Genomic DNA, 20,678 nt, shown 5'->3' on the forward strand with positions numbered 1-20,678 from the left:
GGCTCTGTAATGGGATGTTCAAACTATACATAAAACTACTTGCTTCATCTTCTCTTTTGTGTACCACAAATTGGAGGTGTGGAAAACATAGGTCCAAAACACACTGCAGAAATAACCCAGTTTGAGACCACTTTAACTGCCCTGGCTCAATGCTAGGAAATCCTAGGAACTAGTTTTGTGAGACATTGAGCCCGCTCTGTCAGAGAGCTCTGGTGCCACAATAAACTACATTTCCCAGGATTCTCTAGCACTGAACCATGGCAGTTAAAGCAGTCTCAAACTGGATTATTTCTGCAGTGTGTTTTGGACTCCCCAAATACTAAAACAAGTGGGACCTGAAAAATGCTCAGTGTGTCCCCAACAGGCAGGCAGTACCCTAATCCAGGGAAAGGATTAGGGTTTTCTCTCCAAGTTCTCCTTTTCTCTCCAAGTTCTTCCCATGCTCTGCTAAACGGATGGGGTAGGATATGATGTGAGACTGTCTGATGCCCTGAAGAGAATAAATCTCAGCACAGAAAACACTTGACAAATAGACTGACCAGTTATAGTAATGTTTCTACGTCCCTGTAGTACTGGGTACCTCAAGCTTTCCATGTTCCTTTATTGTAAGAGGACATGAATTTGGAGTGTCCAGTTTGGAACTTAAACATTTTGCAGTTACACAGCAAGCAAGTAGTGTGTCTGCAAAGTGAAAAATGGAAAAGGTGTCACCTTTCTTTTCACCAGAGTTTAGCATTAAGCAGAAGTAAGCTTGCTGCCCTCTGCTTGGTCCTACCCCAAGGAGGATCAGACTTCAAATTCTTCCTCCCTGTGGCTTCCACCTAATGTGAAAAGGCAACATCTGAGAGCTGAGGTGGAAAAATTTCTCTTTGTTAGGATCTTGCCTCAGCCCCTTCCTGATAAAGCCAATGTAGGAGAATTAGGATGGTGCCCCAGTAGGATCTGTCCATTGACTATTATTCATTTGCACCAAAGTGCAGCCACATCAGTCATGACAGGATCCATTACCCTTTTTCCAGACAGTTATTTAAAATGTATAATGAAAGCCTGGCACTTTTAACAAAAGGACACAGGCCACCTGTTCTTTGGTGTAGCTTTTCTTTATAACAGATGTATGAGATGATCCTGATATACTGCACTCCCCCTCTCCTTGTGATACCCATTTCAACACGCATAGACACACCCCAATGGCTTCATTTGCTGTAAAAATGTAGGTGACACTAAAGAAAATTTACATGCTTTTTTGCTGGATATGCTTCCCATTTTAAATTGTGTAAAGGTTTGTTCTCAAAATTCTGTGCTCTGCTATAAAGCTCCAGTCATCATCAAACTCTTAAAGTGTCTTAAAGCATCACACTGAAAAAACTTTGAATACGTTACGTCTTTATGATACCTTTTGGGAGGTTTCCTTTATCATCATTTGGCAGAATATACATCCAGGTAGCTGTGGTGATTTTTAAACCATGGGAATATTTTATTTGTGGTGACCTTGGGCAAGTCACATGCTCTCAGCCTCAGGGGAAGGCAATGGCAAACCCCCTCTGAACAAATCCTGCCAAGAAAATCCCATGATAGGGGCACATTAGGATCGCCATAAATTGGAAATGACTTGAAGGCACACAACAACATCCACAACAAGTGTGTATTACTGCAGGAGTATGTAACCATGGCACTGGCCCCTGCTAGAGATTACCCAAATTTAAACACTATAAGAGAAAGATGACTGATTATTTATTTAAAAATTATATCAACTTTCATAACAATTTAAGAAATTAAGAAAGAGATGTGTGTGTGTTATGGGCCTTCAAGTCATTTATGACTTATGGTGACTCTATCATGGTGTTGGCAAGATTTGTTTCAAGAAGATTTGCCACAGTTTTCTTTCAGAGAGTGTGACTTGCCCAGGGTCACCCAGTGAGTTTCATGTCAGAAGTGGGAATCCAACCCTGGTCTCCAGAGTCCTAGTCCAATGTTTAAACCACTGGCTCTCTTAAGACATTGATAGTTCATGCCAATCACTTAATTACAGTAGCATAAAAACTCATGCTTTTAATTGGATTGTATGCCTTTGGAAACAGTGTGGTGCAGTGATGTGGGTATTGGACTATGACTCTGGAGACCAGGTTTCAATTCCCCACTCAGTCTTGGAAATCCACTGGGGGACATTTAGAGAATTACACACTTGCCCACAGAAAACTCTGTGATAGGTTCACCTTAGGGTCACCATAAGTCAGAAACAACTTCAACAACAAGAACAACAACAGCAAAAACATTGCCTCAGAGGAAGGCAAAGGAGAGTTCCCTCTGAACAAATTTTGCCAAGAAAACCCTATGATAGGTTTGCCTTATGGTCACCATAAGTTGGAGACATCTTGAAGACACACAACAACAGCAACAATGTCTTTGGCAGGACTGTCTGATTTTTGTACAACATGTATATTGATGGTGTTATACTCATCGTCATTGTCATTGTCATCATCTTTGCAACATTACAAAACAACACCTCAGATAAAAATATTGTGAAAAACAAAAATGGATGATGTTTCTGGTAACCATGTGGTAGGAAGCGGATGTGATGGAATGCATTATGCGCCTTCAGATTATTTATGACTGAAGAAGATAATTTCAGTTAAGCTATAACAGGGGTAGGCAACCTTTTTGAGCCGGGGGCCGGGTTGCTGTCCCTCAGGCGACTGGGGGGCCGAAGCCGAGGGGTGGAGCTTCGACCCTCCGGGGCAGGGCCATGTGCCAGGGGTGGAGCTTCGACCCTCCGGGGCAGGGCCACGTGCCGGGGGTGGAGCTTCCACCCTCCGGGGCGGGGCCATGTGCCAGGGGTGGAGCTTCCACCCTCCGGGGCAGGGCCACGTGCCGGGGGTGGAGCTTCCACCCTCTGGGGTGGGGCTGTGTGCTGGGGGTGGAGCTTCCACCCTCCAGGGGCGGGGCCGCATGCCAGGGGCGGAGCTTCCACACTCCGGGGGCCAGGCCTCCCCATTTTTGCTGGCCCCTGACGGGGCCCCAGGCCCCATCAGAGACCGGCAAAAAAGCTGGGGGGGCCTGCCAGCGCTGGAGGACCCCCTGGAGGGCCCCAGAGACGGCAGCGGGCCTCCCAGAGGCCCCCTGCCGGCCTGGGAGCCCTCCTGCAGGGCCTCAGAGACGGTAGCGGGCCCCGCAGAGGCCCCCTGCCGGCCTGGGAGCCCATCTGGAGGGCCCCAGGGACGGCAGCGGTCCTCCCAGAGGCCCCCTGCTGCCCTGGGAGCCCTCCTGCAGGGCCCCAGAGACGGCAGCGGGCCCTGCAGAGGCCCCCTGCCGCCCTGGGAGCCCACCTGGAGGGCCCCAGAGATGGCAGCGGGCTTCCCAGAGGCCCCCTGCCGCCCTGGGAGCCCTCCTGCAGGGCCCCAGAGACGGTAGCAGGCCCCGCAGAGGCCCCCTGCCGCCCTGGGAGCCCTCCTGCAGGGCCCCAGGTACGGCAGCGGGCCCCGCAGAGGCCCCCTGCCGCCCTGGGAGCCCATCTGGAGGGCCCCAGGGATGGCAGCGGGCCTCCCAGAGGCCCCCTGCCGCCCTGGGAGCCCTCCTGCAGGGCCCCAGGGACGGCAGCGGGAACCGCAGACCCCCCCTGCCGCCCGGGAGCCCACCTGGAGGGCCCCAGGGACGGCAGCGGGCCTCCCAGAGGCCCCCTGCCGCCCTGGGAGCCCTCCTGCAGGGCCCCAGAGACGGCAGCGGGCCCCGCAGAGGCGCCCTGCCGCCCTGGGAGCCCACCTGCAGGGCCCCAGGGACGGCAGCGGGCCTCCCAGAGGACCCCTGCCGCCCTGGGAGCCCTCCTGGAGGGTCCCAGAGACGGCAGCGGGCCTCCTAAAGGCCCGCCGCCGCTGCCGCAGCGGCCACTCTGGGCGCCACCATTTTCGGCGGCAAAATGGTGACGAAGTCTCGCGCGACCTCCCCCGAGGTCACGCGAGACTTCGCCGCCATTTTGGGCGAAAAAATGGAGGCGCCCATAGCCCCAGAGGCCACTATGGGCGGCGCCATTTTTTCGCCCAAAATGGCGGTGAAGTCTCGCGCGACCTCAGGGAAGGACACGCGAGACTTCGCCGCCATTTTGCCGCCCAAAATGGCGGCGCCCAGAGCGGCGAAAAGCCGCGACGGGCGGCGGCGGCGGCGGCGCCAACAGCGGCAAGAGCAGCCGGGGGGCGGTAGCCAGGCCTTCGCGGGCCGCATCCGGCCCACCGGCCGGAGGTTGCCGACCCCTGAGCTATAATAACCCTTCATTTGACAGACCAATTACATAATAAACCCAAACACATGTCAAAATTAGATATATTGTGCCTGGCCTGAGTAAAACTATGGCCACTAGGTCTCCTAGGCATACCCACTGCCATGATATGAGTTATGGGTCTGAACTCCATGCCCATGTGGGCTGGAGAACACATCTAACTTTGCTCCTCTTTTTTCTTGGTTTCAAGTGGTAATGACTGAAAATCTGTGAACTGCTTTGGGAAGTCTGCGACCTGGTGACTGAAGACGGGATTGCAGCCTTCAAATGCACTGACATATTAAAATTCATAAAGTTTTTAAACAAATAAGACTAAATATCCTGAGGTGCACACTGTTATCATCTTGGTAAGGATGCCAAATGTCTGGTACCTAGGTTTGATCATCTTGCCACAAATCGTCTTTTATGATGTTAAAATAAGTGTTTCATGTTAAAACAAATGAACAAGCAAAATAAAACAGTTATGCAAACTGAAAACGCAAATTGAGGCAAAACACAACCCTTTGCCTTCTATGCTGGTTTTCTATTTGTGGTGATGAGTTTTTTTACAGGGGCGCATGAAAAATTATTTTTCTGTATATCTAGTCCAAGTAGTTTACAAGTTACATCTACACATTAGATGTGTAGATGCCCTGGTGGTGCAGTGGTTAAATGCCTGTACTGCAGCCATTCACTCAAAACCACAAGGTTGCGAGTTCAAGACCAGCAAAAGGGCCCAAGCTCGACTCAGGCTTGCATCCTTCAGAGGTCAGTAAAATGAGTACCCAGACTGTTGGGGGCAAATTAGCTTATTTGCTAATTAGCTTAATTGCTGTTCACCGCTATGATCTTTGGAATAGCGGTATATAAACAAAACAAATTATTATTATTATTATTATTATTATTAGAAATAATGCAGTTTGGCACCACTTTTAAGTGTCATGGCAACATCCTACAGATGAGGCACCAGCACTCTCTGGCAGAGAAGGCTCAAGACTTTGTAAAACTACAGCTCACAGGATTCCATTGCATGGAGCTACAGCACTTCAAGTGGTGTCAGGCTGCATTATTTCTACAGTGCAGATGCACCCAGGTATCAAGAAATGTTCATTCATGTGTAAGCTATCCCCATACAAGAGATGCATAAGGATGTTTTTAAAGCTCCCATCTTGCGAACATTCCACTTAGGGATTTAGGGGTGCATCTAAAGATACAAACTGAGCACTAAAGCTAGAATTGTCATATTCCCCATCACCATACATGGATGTGAGAGCTGGACAGCGAAAAAAGCAAACACAAGGAAAATCAGTTCATTTGAGATGTGGTGCTGGAGAGGAGTGCTGAGGATCCTGTGGATGGCATCATCATCATCATCATCATCATCATCATCATCATCATCTGCAAGCCAGTGACGGTGAGAGATCTCCCCAAAGCTGTGTCTAAAGCAAGATGCCTGATCCCAGTCAGTATTACTATGAATAATAATAATAATAATAATAATAATAATAATAATAATCTACTGCAAGGCAGTGGTACCCAGTGAGAGATTTCCTCAAAGCTGTGGCTGAAGGAAGACGCCTGATCAAAAAGTCTTTCCCTCTGGCTAGCCCACACTATCATCATCATTATCATCATCATCATCATCATCATCATCATCATCTCCTGGAGGACAGTGGTATTCAGCAAGAGATTTCCCTGAGACACACCTGATCAACAAGTTTTTTCCTTGGCTAGCCCACCCTATTATTATTATTATTATTATTATTATTACTATTAGGCAGTGTTACCCAGTGAGAGATTTTTCCCAAGCTGTGGGTGAAGCAAGATGCCTGATCAAAGTCTTTCCCCGTGATAGCCCACATCATCATCATCATCATCATCATCAATATAGTAATGGCCAAACAAGTAAGTCAGCTTCTGGGAGAAGGCAGCAGGGGGCTGGAGTGTGTGGCCATTCGAGTGGAGCAGGGTGCCTGGAGCCTTGGAGAGCAGGGTCTCTCACTTGGGCAGGTCACACTCTCTCAGCCTCAGAGGGCGGCCATGAAATGCCAAAGTCCCCTTCCGAAGAAGCCTCCCCAGAAAAGCCCAGAAGAAGCGGGGAAAGGCACTCAGCAGCAACCTGAGAGAGAGAAAGGAAGAGAGAGAGAGGGCTGAGCTCAGGCGCCAACGCAGAGGGAAAAGGCGCAATTTTGGTGGGGAGCCTGATGTTGTGGTTGCCAGGCTGTTGTGGGTGCCAAGCACTAGGCAAAAACCCGCCTCCCTGCCCTGCCAAAGGCGCCCAGAGCCAGCCCCAGCCCAGCAGGCATCCCTCCCTCCCTCCCTCCCTCCCTCCCTCCATCCCTCCTTGCTCTCTCAGTCAGCATCCCAGGGCCAGCAGCAAGAGCCATGCAGAGCCCCAGCAGAGGAGGAGGGCCCGGGAGGCGAGCCTGTGCAGACCTCTGCCCCAACAGGGTCCAGGCTCTGGCCCAGAGGCTCAGCCACAAGAAGCCCCCGGGCCAGGGAGGAGCAGCGGCCAAGGCGGCAGGGAGGCAGGTGCGTGGCAGCAGCCCTGGCGGGAGGGAGGAGACTAGAGGCAGGGGGCCACTCGGGCATGGCCCTGCTTGCTAGCAGCTGCCTCCTACAGCGCTAAGCAGCCTCTAAGAGGGTTACAAGTGGAAGCTAAGCTATAATAATAATAATAATAATAATAATATGCAAGGGGACTTCCTCCCTCATTTTTGGACCAGAAAAAGAGGGTACAGTCAGGGTGGGTGTGTATTGTGTGTGTGTATATATGTATCTATATAATATGTGTGTATTATATGTGTGCATATATATAAATATATATATAACATGTGTCTGTATTATATTTTGTGTATATATACATATAATATGTGTGTGTGTGTGTTATATGTGTGTGTGATATATGCATATATATATATATATATATATGTAGAGAATATACAAGATCTCTCTACATATATTTGCGAGTTGAATATATATATATATATATATTCTCTCTCTCTATATATATATATATACACACACACACACACATATATATGTACACACACACACACACACACACACACACATACTTGTCCCTCCATATTCACTAGGGTCAAGGGCACAGGACCCTTGTGAATGTGGAAAAACCACAAATAACAAAAACACCATGCTTTTACCTGAGAGGACACCTCTCTAGGAATCTCTAGGTCCTCCAGTGCAACTCTGTGGTCAACATCTGACAGACACTGACCGTAGAACTGTGCTGGAGGAGTTACAAAGGCCAATGGAATGGTCTCTCTAGGAATCTCTAGGTCTTTCAGTGCAACTTCTAGTTAAAATTGACCATAGAGTTGCACCAAAGGACCTAGATTTTCTTAGAGGGAACATATTAATCAAATCCATGAATAATCAAAGCCACAAATATCAAAGCCGCAAATATGGAGGGATGAGTGTATATTCAAACTAAATGGTTAAATCCATAGATAAGGAATCTATGGATATGGAGAGATGGCTGTACCCCCCTCTCTTCAAACTGTAAATGGTTAAATCAGTAAATATGGCAAGATGACTATACCCCCCTCTCCACACACACACACATATACACTTACACACACTTACACACACACACACACACACACACACCATGCATGGTTGAATCCATAGATAAGAAATCCATGGGTATGGATAGCTGACTGTACCCTCTTTTCTAGTCCAAAAACTTGGGGGGGAGGGAGGAGCTACACCTTTGCTCTAACCTTTGGGCCACACTGTCTCCTAGAATATGTGTATGTGTATGCATGTTCTATATATAAACCTTGATTTTGTAATTTGATGCAAGGGGCATCACTGCTATGCCATTGCATTTCCTGGGACTTGAGCATCCATGGATTTTGGTATCCATGAGTTGGAAAGGTTTCCTGGAACTAAATTCCAGTGGATACCAAGGATGCACTGTATTCCCTATTCAGCCAGAGGAAGATGGGAACTAAAGAAAGGAGTATCTCTGAGGTATACAGAGCTTCTTGTAGATGCCAGCCAACTAATACTAGAGATAAGGGAGTCATTTCCTGGGCAGCCTGAAGCCCCCACAACTTATACTTTAGATCAGTGGTTCCCTAACTTTGGTCCTCCAGATGTTTTGGACTTCAGCTCCCAGAACTCCTGACTATTGGCCAAGGTGGCTGGGGCTTGGGGAAATCCAAAATGCTTGGAGAACCAAAGTTGGATAAACACTGCTTTAAGTTTCATTTATTTGTTTTACTTGTTTACAAATGACATTCAGCTCCCAAGTCATAGATGCTCTCACAACACAATCCTAACCATGTGTAACCATGTGTAACTCAGGTGTAACAAAGCTCTCAGAGTTCAAAAGGGCTATGAAGTATTAAGGTGTGTTTACTCAGAGGTAAGACCCACCATGGAGTGTAATGGGTCTTCCTCCCATCTAACTGGGCAACCTTAGGATCTTAACGTGTTTTACTTCCAGGTCCCAAGGAAGATCCAAACCAGAAGCAACCCAATAGCCATTTATAATGACCCCCCTCCGGACTCTGTAGACATAGGTGAGTTCGGCTTGAAATCTGCCCAAATTTTCAGATAACTAGCAATTTTTGTTTTAAAAATCACACATTAACGACTTCTTAACTAATACATCCTAACTATCCCTTTGTAAAGACAATGACTGGTTTTTCAGTCAAGAATGATGAACCTGTAGGGGCTTTTCTGCTCTTTTTGGACTCCAGCTCCCAAAAGCCCCAGCTGGTCAGGGCAAGGATGATGGGAGGGTTGGTTGGTTCCAACAACATCTGCTTTTGTTTTTCTTGGCTGAGGAGGGACGATTTCTAATATTTCTTTGTATTACGTAACCCAAAGGCTGATAGTGACTCTCGAAGAATTAATCTGAAATAATTACTATTGATTATATATCATGTGATGGTTATATATCATTTAATGTTTATCATAATGATATATCAAGGTGATTTGATGATTATATATCATGATTATATATCATATCAGAAGCTGACGTCACTGACGCACTTAACCCACTCTTTCCTTATGTGCTTTCTCACCTGCTCCTTGCCAGATTGTAGTTCTTTCAGCCGTTTAAAGCATCTCCAATTATCCTGAACTTCGGTTGACTTGTCCTTTTCCATTTCACAGCATTTGCTACCATCGACTGGCAAGATTTAGCTGACTGCACCTCAGTCTTTCAGCAGGAGGCTGCTAGAGTCTCTACAGCTCCACAGGTAATTAACAGCCCATCACCAAGTGATCTTCATTTATTTGGAGCTTGGCATGCAACTGATGTGGGATTGTGATGCGTGCAACTGTATGATTTTGGTTTGTTTGATTCTTTCACACTGCACAGCGATAGAGCTATGATTCCACTTTAACAACCATGGCCAAATCTAACACAATTTTGGGATTTGCAATTTAACGAAGGGTATCTCAAGAAAGAAGGGAGGCAAAAGTAATGGGAGGCAGGAACAAAGCCAGATCAAAGAATGCAACTGTGCAACATCTAGTGCGCAAGAATGAAGAGAACTATTATAATAACCAATGCAGAGAAATAGAAGATAACAGCAAAAATGGAAGAAAGAAGTGACAAGCATGAGCTTTCATACACTAAACTCTATTTCCTCAGATGCATTTGGAAATGCAAATGTATCTGAGGAAGTAGACTTTAGTCTATGAATGCTCATGCTGTCAACTTCTTTCTTTCAGTGTGAAGTCAAAGGCTTTCATAGCCGGCATCCACAGTTTTTTTAGGGTTCTTGGGGCTACGTGACCATGTTCTAGCAGACGTTTCACCAGTACTTACATTTAGTTACTCTCAAAGGTGCTACAAGATCTTTCTACATACTGTTCCTACAGACTAACATGGCTATCTTTGAATTCCAACAAAAAAGGAAGAATGAGAAACCTATTATTTTAAAAAAACTGAGAAATCAAGGGGAAGTTAAAACCAAAGGCAGGGATGTTCTATGACAAGGAACAAAAACATAATACAGGAGCATGAAGAAATAAAAAGATGATGATGACAATACACAGAAGAGCTATATGAAACAGATGAGAAAATGAATGAAACATGGAACGAAGAGCCATTTGAAGATGAACCCCAAATTCTAAAAAGTGAAGATGCAATAAGAGAAATAGGAAAAAATAAATCACCAGCAATGGATGAAATCCCCATTGAACTGTTACAATGCTTACAGACAGAAGCAACTCTAGTGTTAACTACATATGCCAGCAAATATGGAAAACAAAGAGGTGGCCAACAGACTGGAAATGATAGATATATATCCCGATACACAAGAAAAGAAATAGAAAAGAATGCAGCAATTATAGGACCATAGCATTAATTTCACATGCAAGCAAAATTGTGCTCAGAAATCTGCAACACAGAATCCAACCATACATGGAGAGAGAAATTCCAGAGGTGCAGGCCCTGAGCACAAAAGTTAGAATTGTACAAGCCATTGTATTCCCTATTGCCATGTATGGATCTGAGAGCTGGACAGTTAAGGAGGAGGATAGGAAGAAAGTAAGCCCATTAGAAATGTGGTGCTGGAGAAGAGTGCTAAGGATTCCATGGACAGCCAAAAAGACCAACCAATGGGTCCTGGAGCAGATCAAGCCAGAAATCTCCCTAGAAGCCAAGATGACAAAACTCGGGTTGTCGTATTTTGGACACATCATGAGAAAGCAATTGGAAAAAACAGTAATGCTAGGAAAGGTAGAGGGAAGTAGAAAGAGAAGAAGGCTGCATGCAAGATAGATGGACTCTATTAAAGAGACCAAGAGTTTGAGTTTGCAGGAGTTGAGCAGAGCAGTGGAGGACAGAGGATCTTGGAGATGTCTCATTCGCAGGGTTGCCATGGGTTAAGACTGACTCAAAGGCAGTTAACAACAACAAGGTAGGATTCAGGAAAGAAAGAGGCACCAGGGACCATATTGCAAACATAGGATGGCTAATGGAGCAGACCAAAGAATTCCAGATCTGAGTGGTGACTGCAGCCAAGAAATAAGAAGAAGATTAGGAATGGGGAGGGCAACTATGAAAGAACTAGAGAGGCTCCTGAATAGTAAAGATATACAACTGAGCACAAAAGGTAGAATCACCCAAGCCATTATATTCCCAATTACCATGTCTCAATGTGAGAACTGGACAGTGAAGGAAGCAGACAGAAAGAAAATCAACTCATTTGAAATGTGGTGCTGGAGAAGAGTACTTAGGATACCATGGACAGCCAAGAAGACAAACAAATGAGTTCTTGAACAGATCAGACCAGAGCTCTCCCTAGAAGCTAAGATGATCAAATTGAGACTATTGTACTTTGGCCACATAATGAGAAAACATGGATCACTAGGAAAAACAATAATGCTAGGAAAGGTAGAGGGTAGAAGAAAGAGAGGAAGACCACAGACTGGATGCAAGGGCTTGCAGGATCTGGGCAAGGCAGTGGAAGATAGGGATTCTTGGAGATGTCTCTTCCACAGGGTCACCATGAGTCGGAGTCAACTCAAGGGCTCAACAATAACAACAAACAATATTTGTATGGTATGGAAAGGTAGGGTAGGGTATGTGGATGCTGGGAGATGGTCCAAAACACACTGCAGAAATAATCCAGTTTGAGATTGCTCTAACTGCCCTGCCCAGCTCAATGCTAGGAAATCCTGGGCAGTGTAGTTTTGTGAGACATTGAGACTTCTCTGTCAAAAGAGCTCAGGTGCCACAATAAAATACAGTCCCCAGGATTCCCTAGCACTGAGCCAGGGTAGTTAAAGCGATCTCAAACTGGATTATGTCTGCAGTGTGTTTTGGACCACAGCCGAGAAAATCAACTTTCAATGCCATTTGCAAGATTAAAAGGCTCCTTGCTGCTTTTTTGTTAAAAGCTGGGAGGAATCTGATTGGCTCATAGGGCTAGCCAATCAGCTCCCGCCCTGAGCCCTAAAAAGGAACTATTATCAGCAGCTGCTGCCAAAAAAGTTTGCACAAAAAAGTCTGACTTCCCTTCCGCGATTGTTCCTTGACTGCATTGACTCCCATTGCTCTTCCTCGCGATGGCAGTACAAGCTTGCAGCCTCCATCGACTGGCTTGGCAGCAGGATTTCCAGGTGGGGCAGCGCTGTGTATGGTTTCAGCCCTAGACTGGGTCGGACTAGGACTCCCATGCTCAGGCATGGAAACTCACTGGGGGATCTGGGGCACAGGTCACACTCTCTCAGCCTAGGGTGTCTAGGACATGTCCTCCTTGCTGAGGACATGCCCTGCATCTCAACCTTCTCTGTCCAGGAGGGATTTTCCCCAATGTCCTCCATTGGGAGCAGGACTAAGAAACACAGATTTTTATTTATATTAGTGTTTTTAATCCAGGGTGACCAGATGTCCTCCTTTTCCAGGACATGTCCTACATTTCAGTGTTTTGTCAAGGAGGGATTTCCCCCAATGTTCTCCATTTTCAGCATCATTGAGCAGCATGAATTTATATTTGTCTGTTTGGTTTAGGGTGACTAGAAGTCCTGTTTTTCTGGGACATGTCCTACATTTCAACCTTCTGTCCAGGAAGGATTCCATAATGTCCTCCATTTTGAGCATGACTAAGAAGCATTGGTTTATATTTATATTAGTGTTTCTAGCTCAGGTTGATCAGAGGTCCTCCTTTTCCAGGACACATCCTACTTTTGAACCTTCTGTCCAGGAGGGATTCCACAATGTCCTCCATTTGGAGCATGTCTAAGAAGCACACTTTTTAAAATTGACATTACTGTTTTTAATTCAGGATGACCAGAGGTCCTTCTTTTCCAGGACATGCCCTACATTTCAACCTTCTGTCCAGAAGGGATTCCCAATGGAGCATGACTAAGAAGCATGAATTTATATTTATGTTAGTGTTTTTAATAATATAATTACTAATTAATTGTTTTTCTTGGGTCATGTCCTCCATTTTTCTTGACTGTCCTACATTTTTATGGTGCTTTGTCTTCCCTTTGCAGTTAGGACATCTGGTCATTCTATCTCAGTCTCAGAGGAGGGCAAAAGGAAACCCTTTCTGAAGATATCCTGCATGGCCGGGTGGGGTTGGACTGGATGACCTTTGTGGTCTCTTCCAACTCTGGAAAATCTTGCCAAGAAAACCCCAGGAGAGTTTCCTCTTAGGGTCGCCATAGGTCAGAAATGACCTGAAGGCATACAGCAACAACATGCAACTCAAGGTTTTACACTCCAAAACATAATAAGAGAGGACACCAGAGCTGGGCAGGATTTCTCTAATTCCCCCGTTTTATATTTCAGAGCGTCTGCTTGCAGCCTGAGCCTGACTTTGACTTCCAGGAGTTTCGCGATGCTGTGGATAGCTTCATCTCTGGCAAGTATTCAGAAAATTTAGTACCTAAACTTTAGTTGAACATCTCACAGTGGAACAAGCCCTTGGAAGGCTGCTGGGTTGGAAAAGGCAAGTTAGGACATCTGGTCATTCTGTCTCAGAGGCTGCATCTGCACTGCAGAAATAATCCGGGTTGACATTGCTTTAAATGGCATAGCTCAGTGCTGTGGAATTCTGGCAATGGTAGTTTGTTGTGGCACCAGAATTCCATAGCTTTGAGTCATAGCTTTGAGCCAAACAATGTCAAACCAGATTATTCCTGCAGTGCAGATGCAGTCCAAGAAGGAGCACTGGACTGGGGTGGATGGATGGATAAGGAATAGGAAGACAAATAAGTGGAAAGAATTAAAGAGCACCAGGATCTGGGAGTAGGGATCCAACTGACAGGATCCTGTGAGTAGGAATTCCATGGGATAGGAAACAGAAGGGCTGGCCCTTAGAAAGCTGAGTATATCTTCTAATTTGGGGGGATATATATATCCAGCCCTACCTCTAGTGATGAGATTCAACACCTTGGGACACCTGCTGTCCAGGTGCGTATTTTAACTGTATCTTTTGCCCTGATAACATGGTGCTGGTTTACTACAGGGATGGTGTAAGGGAGATGTTCAGCTTGTCTCCTTCAACCCTGTTATCCCCAAACATCATCCCCTTCTCATGGCACTTAAATTGCCAACCTCCCAATGTCACATCTTATGGGGGGGGGGTGGTCAAGATTTTTTAATGCTCTTGAACCTTCTCTGGATGCACAGCTTGAAGTCTGCTCCACTGGGGTGGTGATGGTAGTGGGATAGTGCTTGCTTCTGAGTAAAACACACTTAAGAGGTGATATGATAGCTCTGTTTAAATATTTGAGGGGGTGTCATATTGAGGAGGGAGCAAGCTTGTTTTCTGCTGCTCCAGAGAACAGGACCCAGAACAATAGATGCAAGCTACAGGAAAAGAGATTCCACCTCAACATTAGGAGGATCATCCTGACAGTAAGGGCTGTTCGACAGTGGAACACACTCCCTCGGAGTGTAGTGGAGTCTCCTTCCTTGGAGGTCTTTAAGCAGAGGCTGGATGGACATCTGTTGGGGATGCTTTGATTTAGATTTCCTGCATGGCAGGGGGTTGGTCTGGATGGCCTTTGTGGTCTCTTCCAACTCTATGGTTCTGTTTTCTTAATATTTCTTAGACATTTTATTTTTTTTAAAAAATGTTTTATTAAAAGTTGTGAGTGCAACATAAAAGCAAATTAACAAATACAAACTGTGATACTGTATGTTATCACAAAATCAGGAGATGGTTGTGGAGTCTTTCTGTAGGAGAGGGTTCATCATTATCTAAATGCATTTGTCCAGATGTCTCTATTAATTTTGATGTGACTTACTTTGATGTTTTCAATTAAGTTGAGGTTTAGGAAATCCTGGGTTTCTGATAATTTGCATGAAAGGCAAATACAGCTAGGGAGAGGGAGTAAATTAGCTAGGAATAGTGTTGGACTGTGACTCGGGAGACCAGGTTTCAATTCCCCGCTTGGTGATCTTGGGCAAGTCATAGCCTCTCAGCTTCAGGGACAAGCAATGACAAATCTTCTCTGAATAAATATTGCCCCCCCCCCCCCCAAAATGCCATGATAGGTTTGCCTTAGGGTTGCTATAAGTCAGAAATGACTTGAAGGTACACAACAACAGCAACAAACAGTACTGTGTCCTCTTTGCCTGACATGATATTATTCTCCTCCAGCCTGTTATTGGCTCTGCAGGGAGCAGAGGGAGATCCACAGCTAATAGCAGAATGGCAAAGAGTTAAAATCTTCTTTCTTGGTTTTGTAAATAGTCCTGTAGGGTTCATACCTTGTTCTGTTTTATTATTTATTTCAAATATTTTATCTCACTTCTCGGCTTGAATGGCTCCCTATGCAGCTTATGTTGTAGTGCCTTCAAGTTGTTTGCAATTTACAGTGACCCTAGGGCAAACCTATTACAGAGTTTTCTTGGTAAGACTTGTTCAGAGGGGCTTTGCCTTTGCCTCCTTCTGAGGGTTTCGAAGTCTGAGTGGGGATTCAAACCCTGGTCTTCAGAGTTAAAGTACAGTGCTCAAACCACTACATCAGCTGGCTCTCTGCAGCTTATGTACTGTCAATAAAAGACTGTCCTTACTATTATACTTACAACCCAAAAAGACGTAACGTAAAAAGGGAAGATGGAAAAGGTAGCAGCTGTTCAGGAGAGTTAGTGGAAGGATCCTATTGGTTTCGTCTCTCTTGGTTTCAGTCTACTGGAATAACTACTGGAAGATGATTTCTGAGCTGGGCTGGTGGGGTCGTCCTGCTTTCTGCATTTATTATGTTATTTATTCCTCACCTTTTCTCCAGCTCAGGGACTTGTCCCTCACTGCTGTTGCTCAAACAAAACACAGCAAAACGTAATCTCTATTTTCTGTTTCATGTCTAGTTTGGCCTTCAGTCCAGATCCAAACACTGCAACACCAAAAATATGTGTATACAGTATATCGATTGCAGGAGTCAGCCATATAATTTGATTGCTATTGGTCTCCCTAGATTCATCCTCTCTGATGCCTCCTCTGATAGATTCTGCTGACTTTTCTTTTTCTGTGGATGATGAAAGACCATTCAGCCCTTGCCTTGATCAGTCTTCTCAGGTTGATCCTGTCTCACAGACGAATAGAGAAAACTTTTCTTCTACTGAGCAATACTGGAAAGATTTGGCAGATCATAACCAGAAAGCACTGGGGGATGCACTTGTGGAAAATAATCAGGTACAACAACCAAGTAAATATGTAGAAAATTGGATTTAGACCTCCCTGAGTGTCCACTTTGCAGCAGATGTCTTAAGTGATCTGCCTAGAAATAAGATAATAATAATAATAATAATAATAATAATAATAATAATAATAATAATAATATGTTTTATTTATAGACCGCTATTCCGCGATGATCATAGCGGTGTACAGTAAAAAAAATGATGAATGTCACACTGAGCTTAAACACAGTAAAATGCACAAGTTGGATTATATTGAAATAGTGTTGATTAAGGGCTACAGCTGATCATCTTATGCCAGGAGAAGACCATCTTGGGGGGGGGGGTACGCTCCACAAAACAACACTTTTTGTTCCTCAAATGCCCTCCAACAGCTTCTAGGGCTATGAGGGGCATTTTACCACATTGTTATCCTAAAATGGCTGTCCAGAGTGTGGATATATTACTTTTTGGACTACATCTTTCACCCCAGTATGGATGTAAGATTTAGAGGCCAAAAAAGTAACTTTCATAAACTCTGGTCTGTTTGTCTGTACTTAATTTATATCCTGCTTTTCTCCCACAATGGGACTCAAAGCGGCAGTATAAACATTCCACCCTCAACAAGAGAAATCTATACTCACATCAGTATAGTGAAGGTTTGATAATAAAAACGAGTAGGGACAAATGGTGTAATGCAGACGTTCTTGTAGTGCAGATCTGCATGCTTCAGTAATCTACCAAGGGAGCCAATTAGCTAAGTATACTGGTCTCCCAGAGACCTGATAATCCTCTTTATCTTGATATCTGTCTGCATGAACAAAAATGGGTTATTGGTTAAGTATTTGAAAAATCACAACATGTGGGTCAGCACCTGGTTTCATAGGTCAAGTGTGCTCTAGTGACTTTTACTCCCCTATAGGATTTCACACTGACACTATTGATTTCTCAACAGCTTCAAGTGACGTTGACCCAAAAGCAAGAAGAGATTGCTTCCTTGAAAGAAAGGAACATTCATTTGAAGGAACTGGCCAGCCAAGCAAAACAGCTTGCCTCTGTGCTGGATGTACGTGCTAAAATATCTTTCCAAGTGGTTCTCCCTTGTATCTTTTTGTGTGTTTGACCGTGGTACCCAACAACTGAACCCTGTTGCGGTTGTACAGTGGGGGAAATTGACTCTCTGTTTGCCCAGAGACACAGTCATCTGCAAACAGGTGCAAAACTGAATTGCAATCATCTGATCGTCTAGAAATCAGTGGTTAATCATGGCAGATTGGTTAAGTATAATAGCACTTTCAGCAGCTAATTCTGTAGAGGGTGCTGTTTGCTCAGTAAGAGCCACTGTTAATCACACTAGGGATGAGTGAGAAAATTATTCCAATGAGGGTTTTTAAAATAAAATAAAATAAAACAAGCGTTTCTAATTTCACATCTCCCAGATTGGACATCGAACTGGATGCAATTAGTGCTTGAAATCTATAAATTTCTGAGCTTGTATTGTGTTCTGTGAAATGGAGAAATGTTCAATAGCATGCAGACATGTGAAAAAAATGTGCAGAACACTGTACAGATTTCTAAAATGTGTACACATACACTGTAATTTGATGTGCTAATTGATGCAGCCATGGGGGGGATATGCACATTTTTTCTGTCAAACAAACTCTACACTGAAGAGACTTAGAGGTAGGAAAAGCAGGAAGAAGTCAACTACAGATCTTCTCATTCCTAAATCACACTTTTTTCATATTTGTATATATATTAGCTAATGACTTACAGCGCTTCTCTTTTTTGTTGCTTGGCAGAAGCTGATGATTCCGCATTGCAAAGAAAGCCTAGATATTTCCCTCATCAATGGCCCCAACAAGAGAAGCCTCAAGCATGTTTCCCTTCTTGAGCAAGAAGATGACATGGAAGTGAATGAAATTTTGCGAGAAATATCGGACAAATGCAATGCAGCCTTGCAGTCCATTGATGACAGAGGCCCGAAGCGCCCTCGTGGGGAGAATGAAGCAATCCATATGTATGGAGCTTTCCAGGGACTGCAGACATGCAGCAGCCATAGCTCCCTGGACATGAGTGGCAGCGAACTGGAGGATAGTGTCTCCTTCAGCACATCCATCAAAGAGCATTGTAATATCCGGACACTGGCCTTCCCTCAAGGCAATGCGTTTACTGTCAGGACAACTAATGGGGGTTATAAATTTAGATGGGTACCTAGCTGATTTAAGGACAAAGTAATCAGCTAACTACACTTGCCTCATCTTCCACTGACGTCTTCCCAAAGCTCCACTAAGGTCCATGCTTAGAGCTGTCAAGGCATCTTGTGTTGTGTGCTGTTGACAGCTAACTGATGGAAACCAATGTTACTAATAGTGACGAAAGGCAAGGATTCTGTTAAGAAAAAGAGCTGCCATTCTCTCATAATTTTTAAACACAATTCAAAGTAAAATGGTTTTTTCATTCTCTTTTGTCACCATGAGTAGATACTTGAACTGCATAATTCGGCCATGTCTAACTTAGAAACATAGGAAGCTGCCTCATATTGCATCAGACCATTAGTTCATTTAGCCTCCTATTGTCAGCTCCAACTGGCAACAATTCCTCAGGATTTGAAGTAGAAAGTTTTTTTTATTCTTACGTGGAAACTCCAGGGATTGGACCTGGGAGTATCTGCATGCAAAGTATGTGATCTGTTATGGAGCCATGGCACTTCCTTCTTGCTGAAGTGACCTACCAATAATGTTTTCACTTTGCAGCCCTGGTTTCTGGTGATTAATGGCAGGAAACTGAACATATCAATAGAGAAAACAGGGGAGGGGTAGTCTTTCTTACAGGTCCTCTCAATTGAAATGTTTAAATAAGCTGCTTTGGGTCCCAAACTTGGGAGAAAAGCATGATAACAATGATGGTGATGATGATGATGTAGGTATGACCCAGCCTTTTTTATTACTAAAATTGGATCACATTGGTTTAAATTACACCTGTTTAAGGAGATATATATATATTTTGTTATCCTTATTTTTAAATATTTTTGTAAGGCAGGTCATATCACAATAGTGCAATTGACAGTGTAGAACCAGGCTTGTTATGAGATATATATATATATATATATATATATATATATATATATATAGACATTTAATAGAAGGAAGATCTATTAAGATCTAAATAGAAGATCTTGAAGGAAGAATGAAGGAGTAAATGCTGTACTGGTATACCTCAGTTAACAAAGCTGATGTGTTCTTAGGCATTAGTTCTTTAACAGAAAATTTGGTACCAGAGGCAAAAGTAAAAATGGAAAGAATGTAGATAGGTTCCCCCATCACAAGTAGGATGATGAGATCAACATGTTTCAGCAAACTTTTTGTCCAAAATTAACAACATGCACATGTGAAATTAAACAACCAGTTCAGGAGGCATTGCATAAATAAATAATAAAAAATTTAAACCTTCTAGAGACCATTTGAAAGCTGTTTACAAAATTAAACCAAGGATGATTTCACCCCCTTTTACCTGCATCTACTTACAATTCCCATTTTGGTAGCAAAACGTTATGCTGCTTTAATATGCTGCAATCCAACACTGAAAGGCTGTGTTTCTCCACTCCTCTCCTCCATTATTCTCTCAGTGCTGAGGTTGCTTAAAAAGTCCAGTTAGGAAAAGGTCCCGAAGGAAAAGGGGGTGACTGAGCATAAATAGCCTTTCAAAAAGGAGCTTTGTCAGTGGCTTTGTTAACTGGGGTGTGCCTGTACTTCAGATATTAAATTATGAAGACTCAAACTGTTTTTGTTACATTCTCATTATTTGTTACCATTTTATGTAAAATGCTGTGAAAATTGAAGCACTTTAACATAATAAAAATACTTGTGCCAACAGAATGAAAGTGTGACTCTGTGCATCAAGAATTATTTAAGAGGTTTGTCCCCACTGTGTTCTTTTAATTTCAAATCCTTAGTTGGGGTTACTTAGAGCTACACTGAGTCCCATTCAGGAGAAAAGTAGGATATAAATCAAATAAATACATAGATAGCTTTATTAGTTTCAAGATGATCAAACCAGTTAAAATGGAAGCATAGTAGTGCAAGAGGGTGAGTCCATGCTGAAGCCCTTGATTTTATAATACAGTATATTGCTCTTCTTATTGTAGGATGTTCGGCAAGAGGATAGCTCCTCCTCATTTTAAGAACAATGTCTACATGTACAATGCATTAAACCAGTGCAACCTTAGGAAGAGCAAACAAGAAGCTGTCAAAAGCTTTACTATTGTTTATTATATTTACATTCTTGTCTTTCCTCCAAGAGGTATAAAGT

General features: G+C 44.0%; 1 protein-coding gene across 1 annotated transcript; it reads left to right on the forward strand.

Moving 5' to 3' along the window:
• The first annotated feature begins 12,292 nt into the window (after window positions 1-12,292).
• LOC149324034 (multicilin-like) lies at window positions 12,293-19,559 on the forward strand. The gene is made up of 5 exons (XM_089513239.1): window positions 12,293-12,355; window positions 13,533-13,605; window positions 16,169-16,386; window positions 17,323-17,433; window positions 18,170-19,559. Exons 1-5 carry the CDS (start codon window positions 12,302-12,304, stop codon window positions 18,587-18,589), a joined length of 876 nt encoding a protein of 291 aa, XP_089369365.1. The 5' UTR covers window positions 12,293-12,301; the 3' UTR covers window positions 18,590-19,559.
• Window positions 19,560-20,678: the final 1,119 nt, after the last annotated feature.

The sequence above is a fragment of the Sceloporus occidentalis genome, unplaced genomic scaffold (genome assembly GCF_023333645.1).
Source record: "Sceloporus occidentalis isolate IW3139 unplaced genomic scaffold, rSceOcc1.0.p SCAF_1, whole genome shotgun sequence".
Lineage (NCBI taxonomy): Eukaryota > Metazoa > Chordata > Lepidosauria > Squamata > Phrynosomatidae > Sceloporus > Sceloporus occidentalis.

What these genes read in the sequence shown, in the direction of transcription:
- LOC149324034 (XM_089513239.1), top strand. Translation starts at nt 12,302, where the DNA reads ATGGCAGTACAAGCTTGCAGCCTCCATCGACTGGCTTGGCAGCAGGAT. An exon ending in CTTGGCAGCAGGATTTCCAG is followed by an intron (nt 12,356 to 13,532) that starts GTGGGGCAGCGC and finishes TTTATATTTCAG; the next exon opens with AGCGTCTGCTTGCAGCCTGA. An exon ending in TGTGGATAGCTTCATCTCTG is followed by an intron (nt 13,606 to 16,168) that starts GCAAGTATTCAG and finishes TGGTCTCCCTAG; the next exon opens with ATTCATCCTCTCTGATGCCT.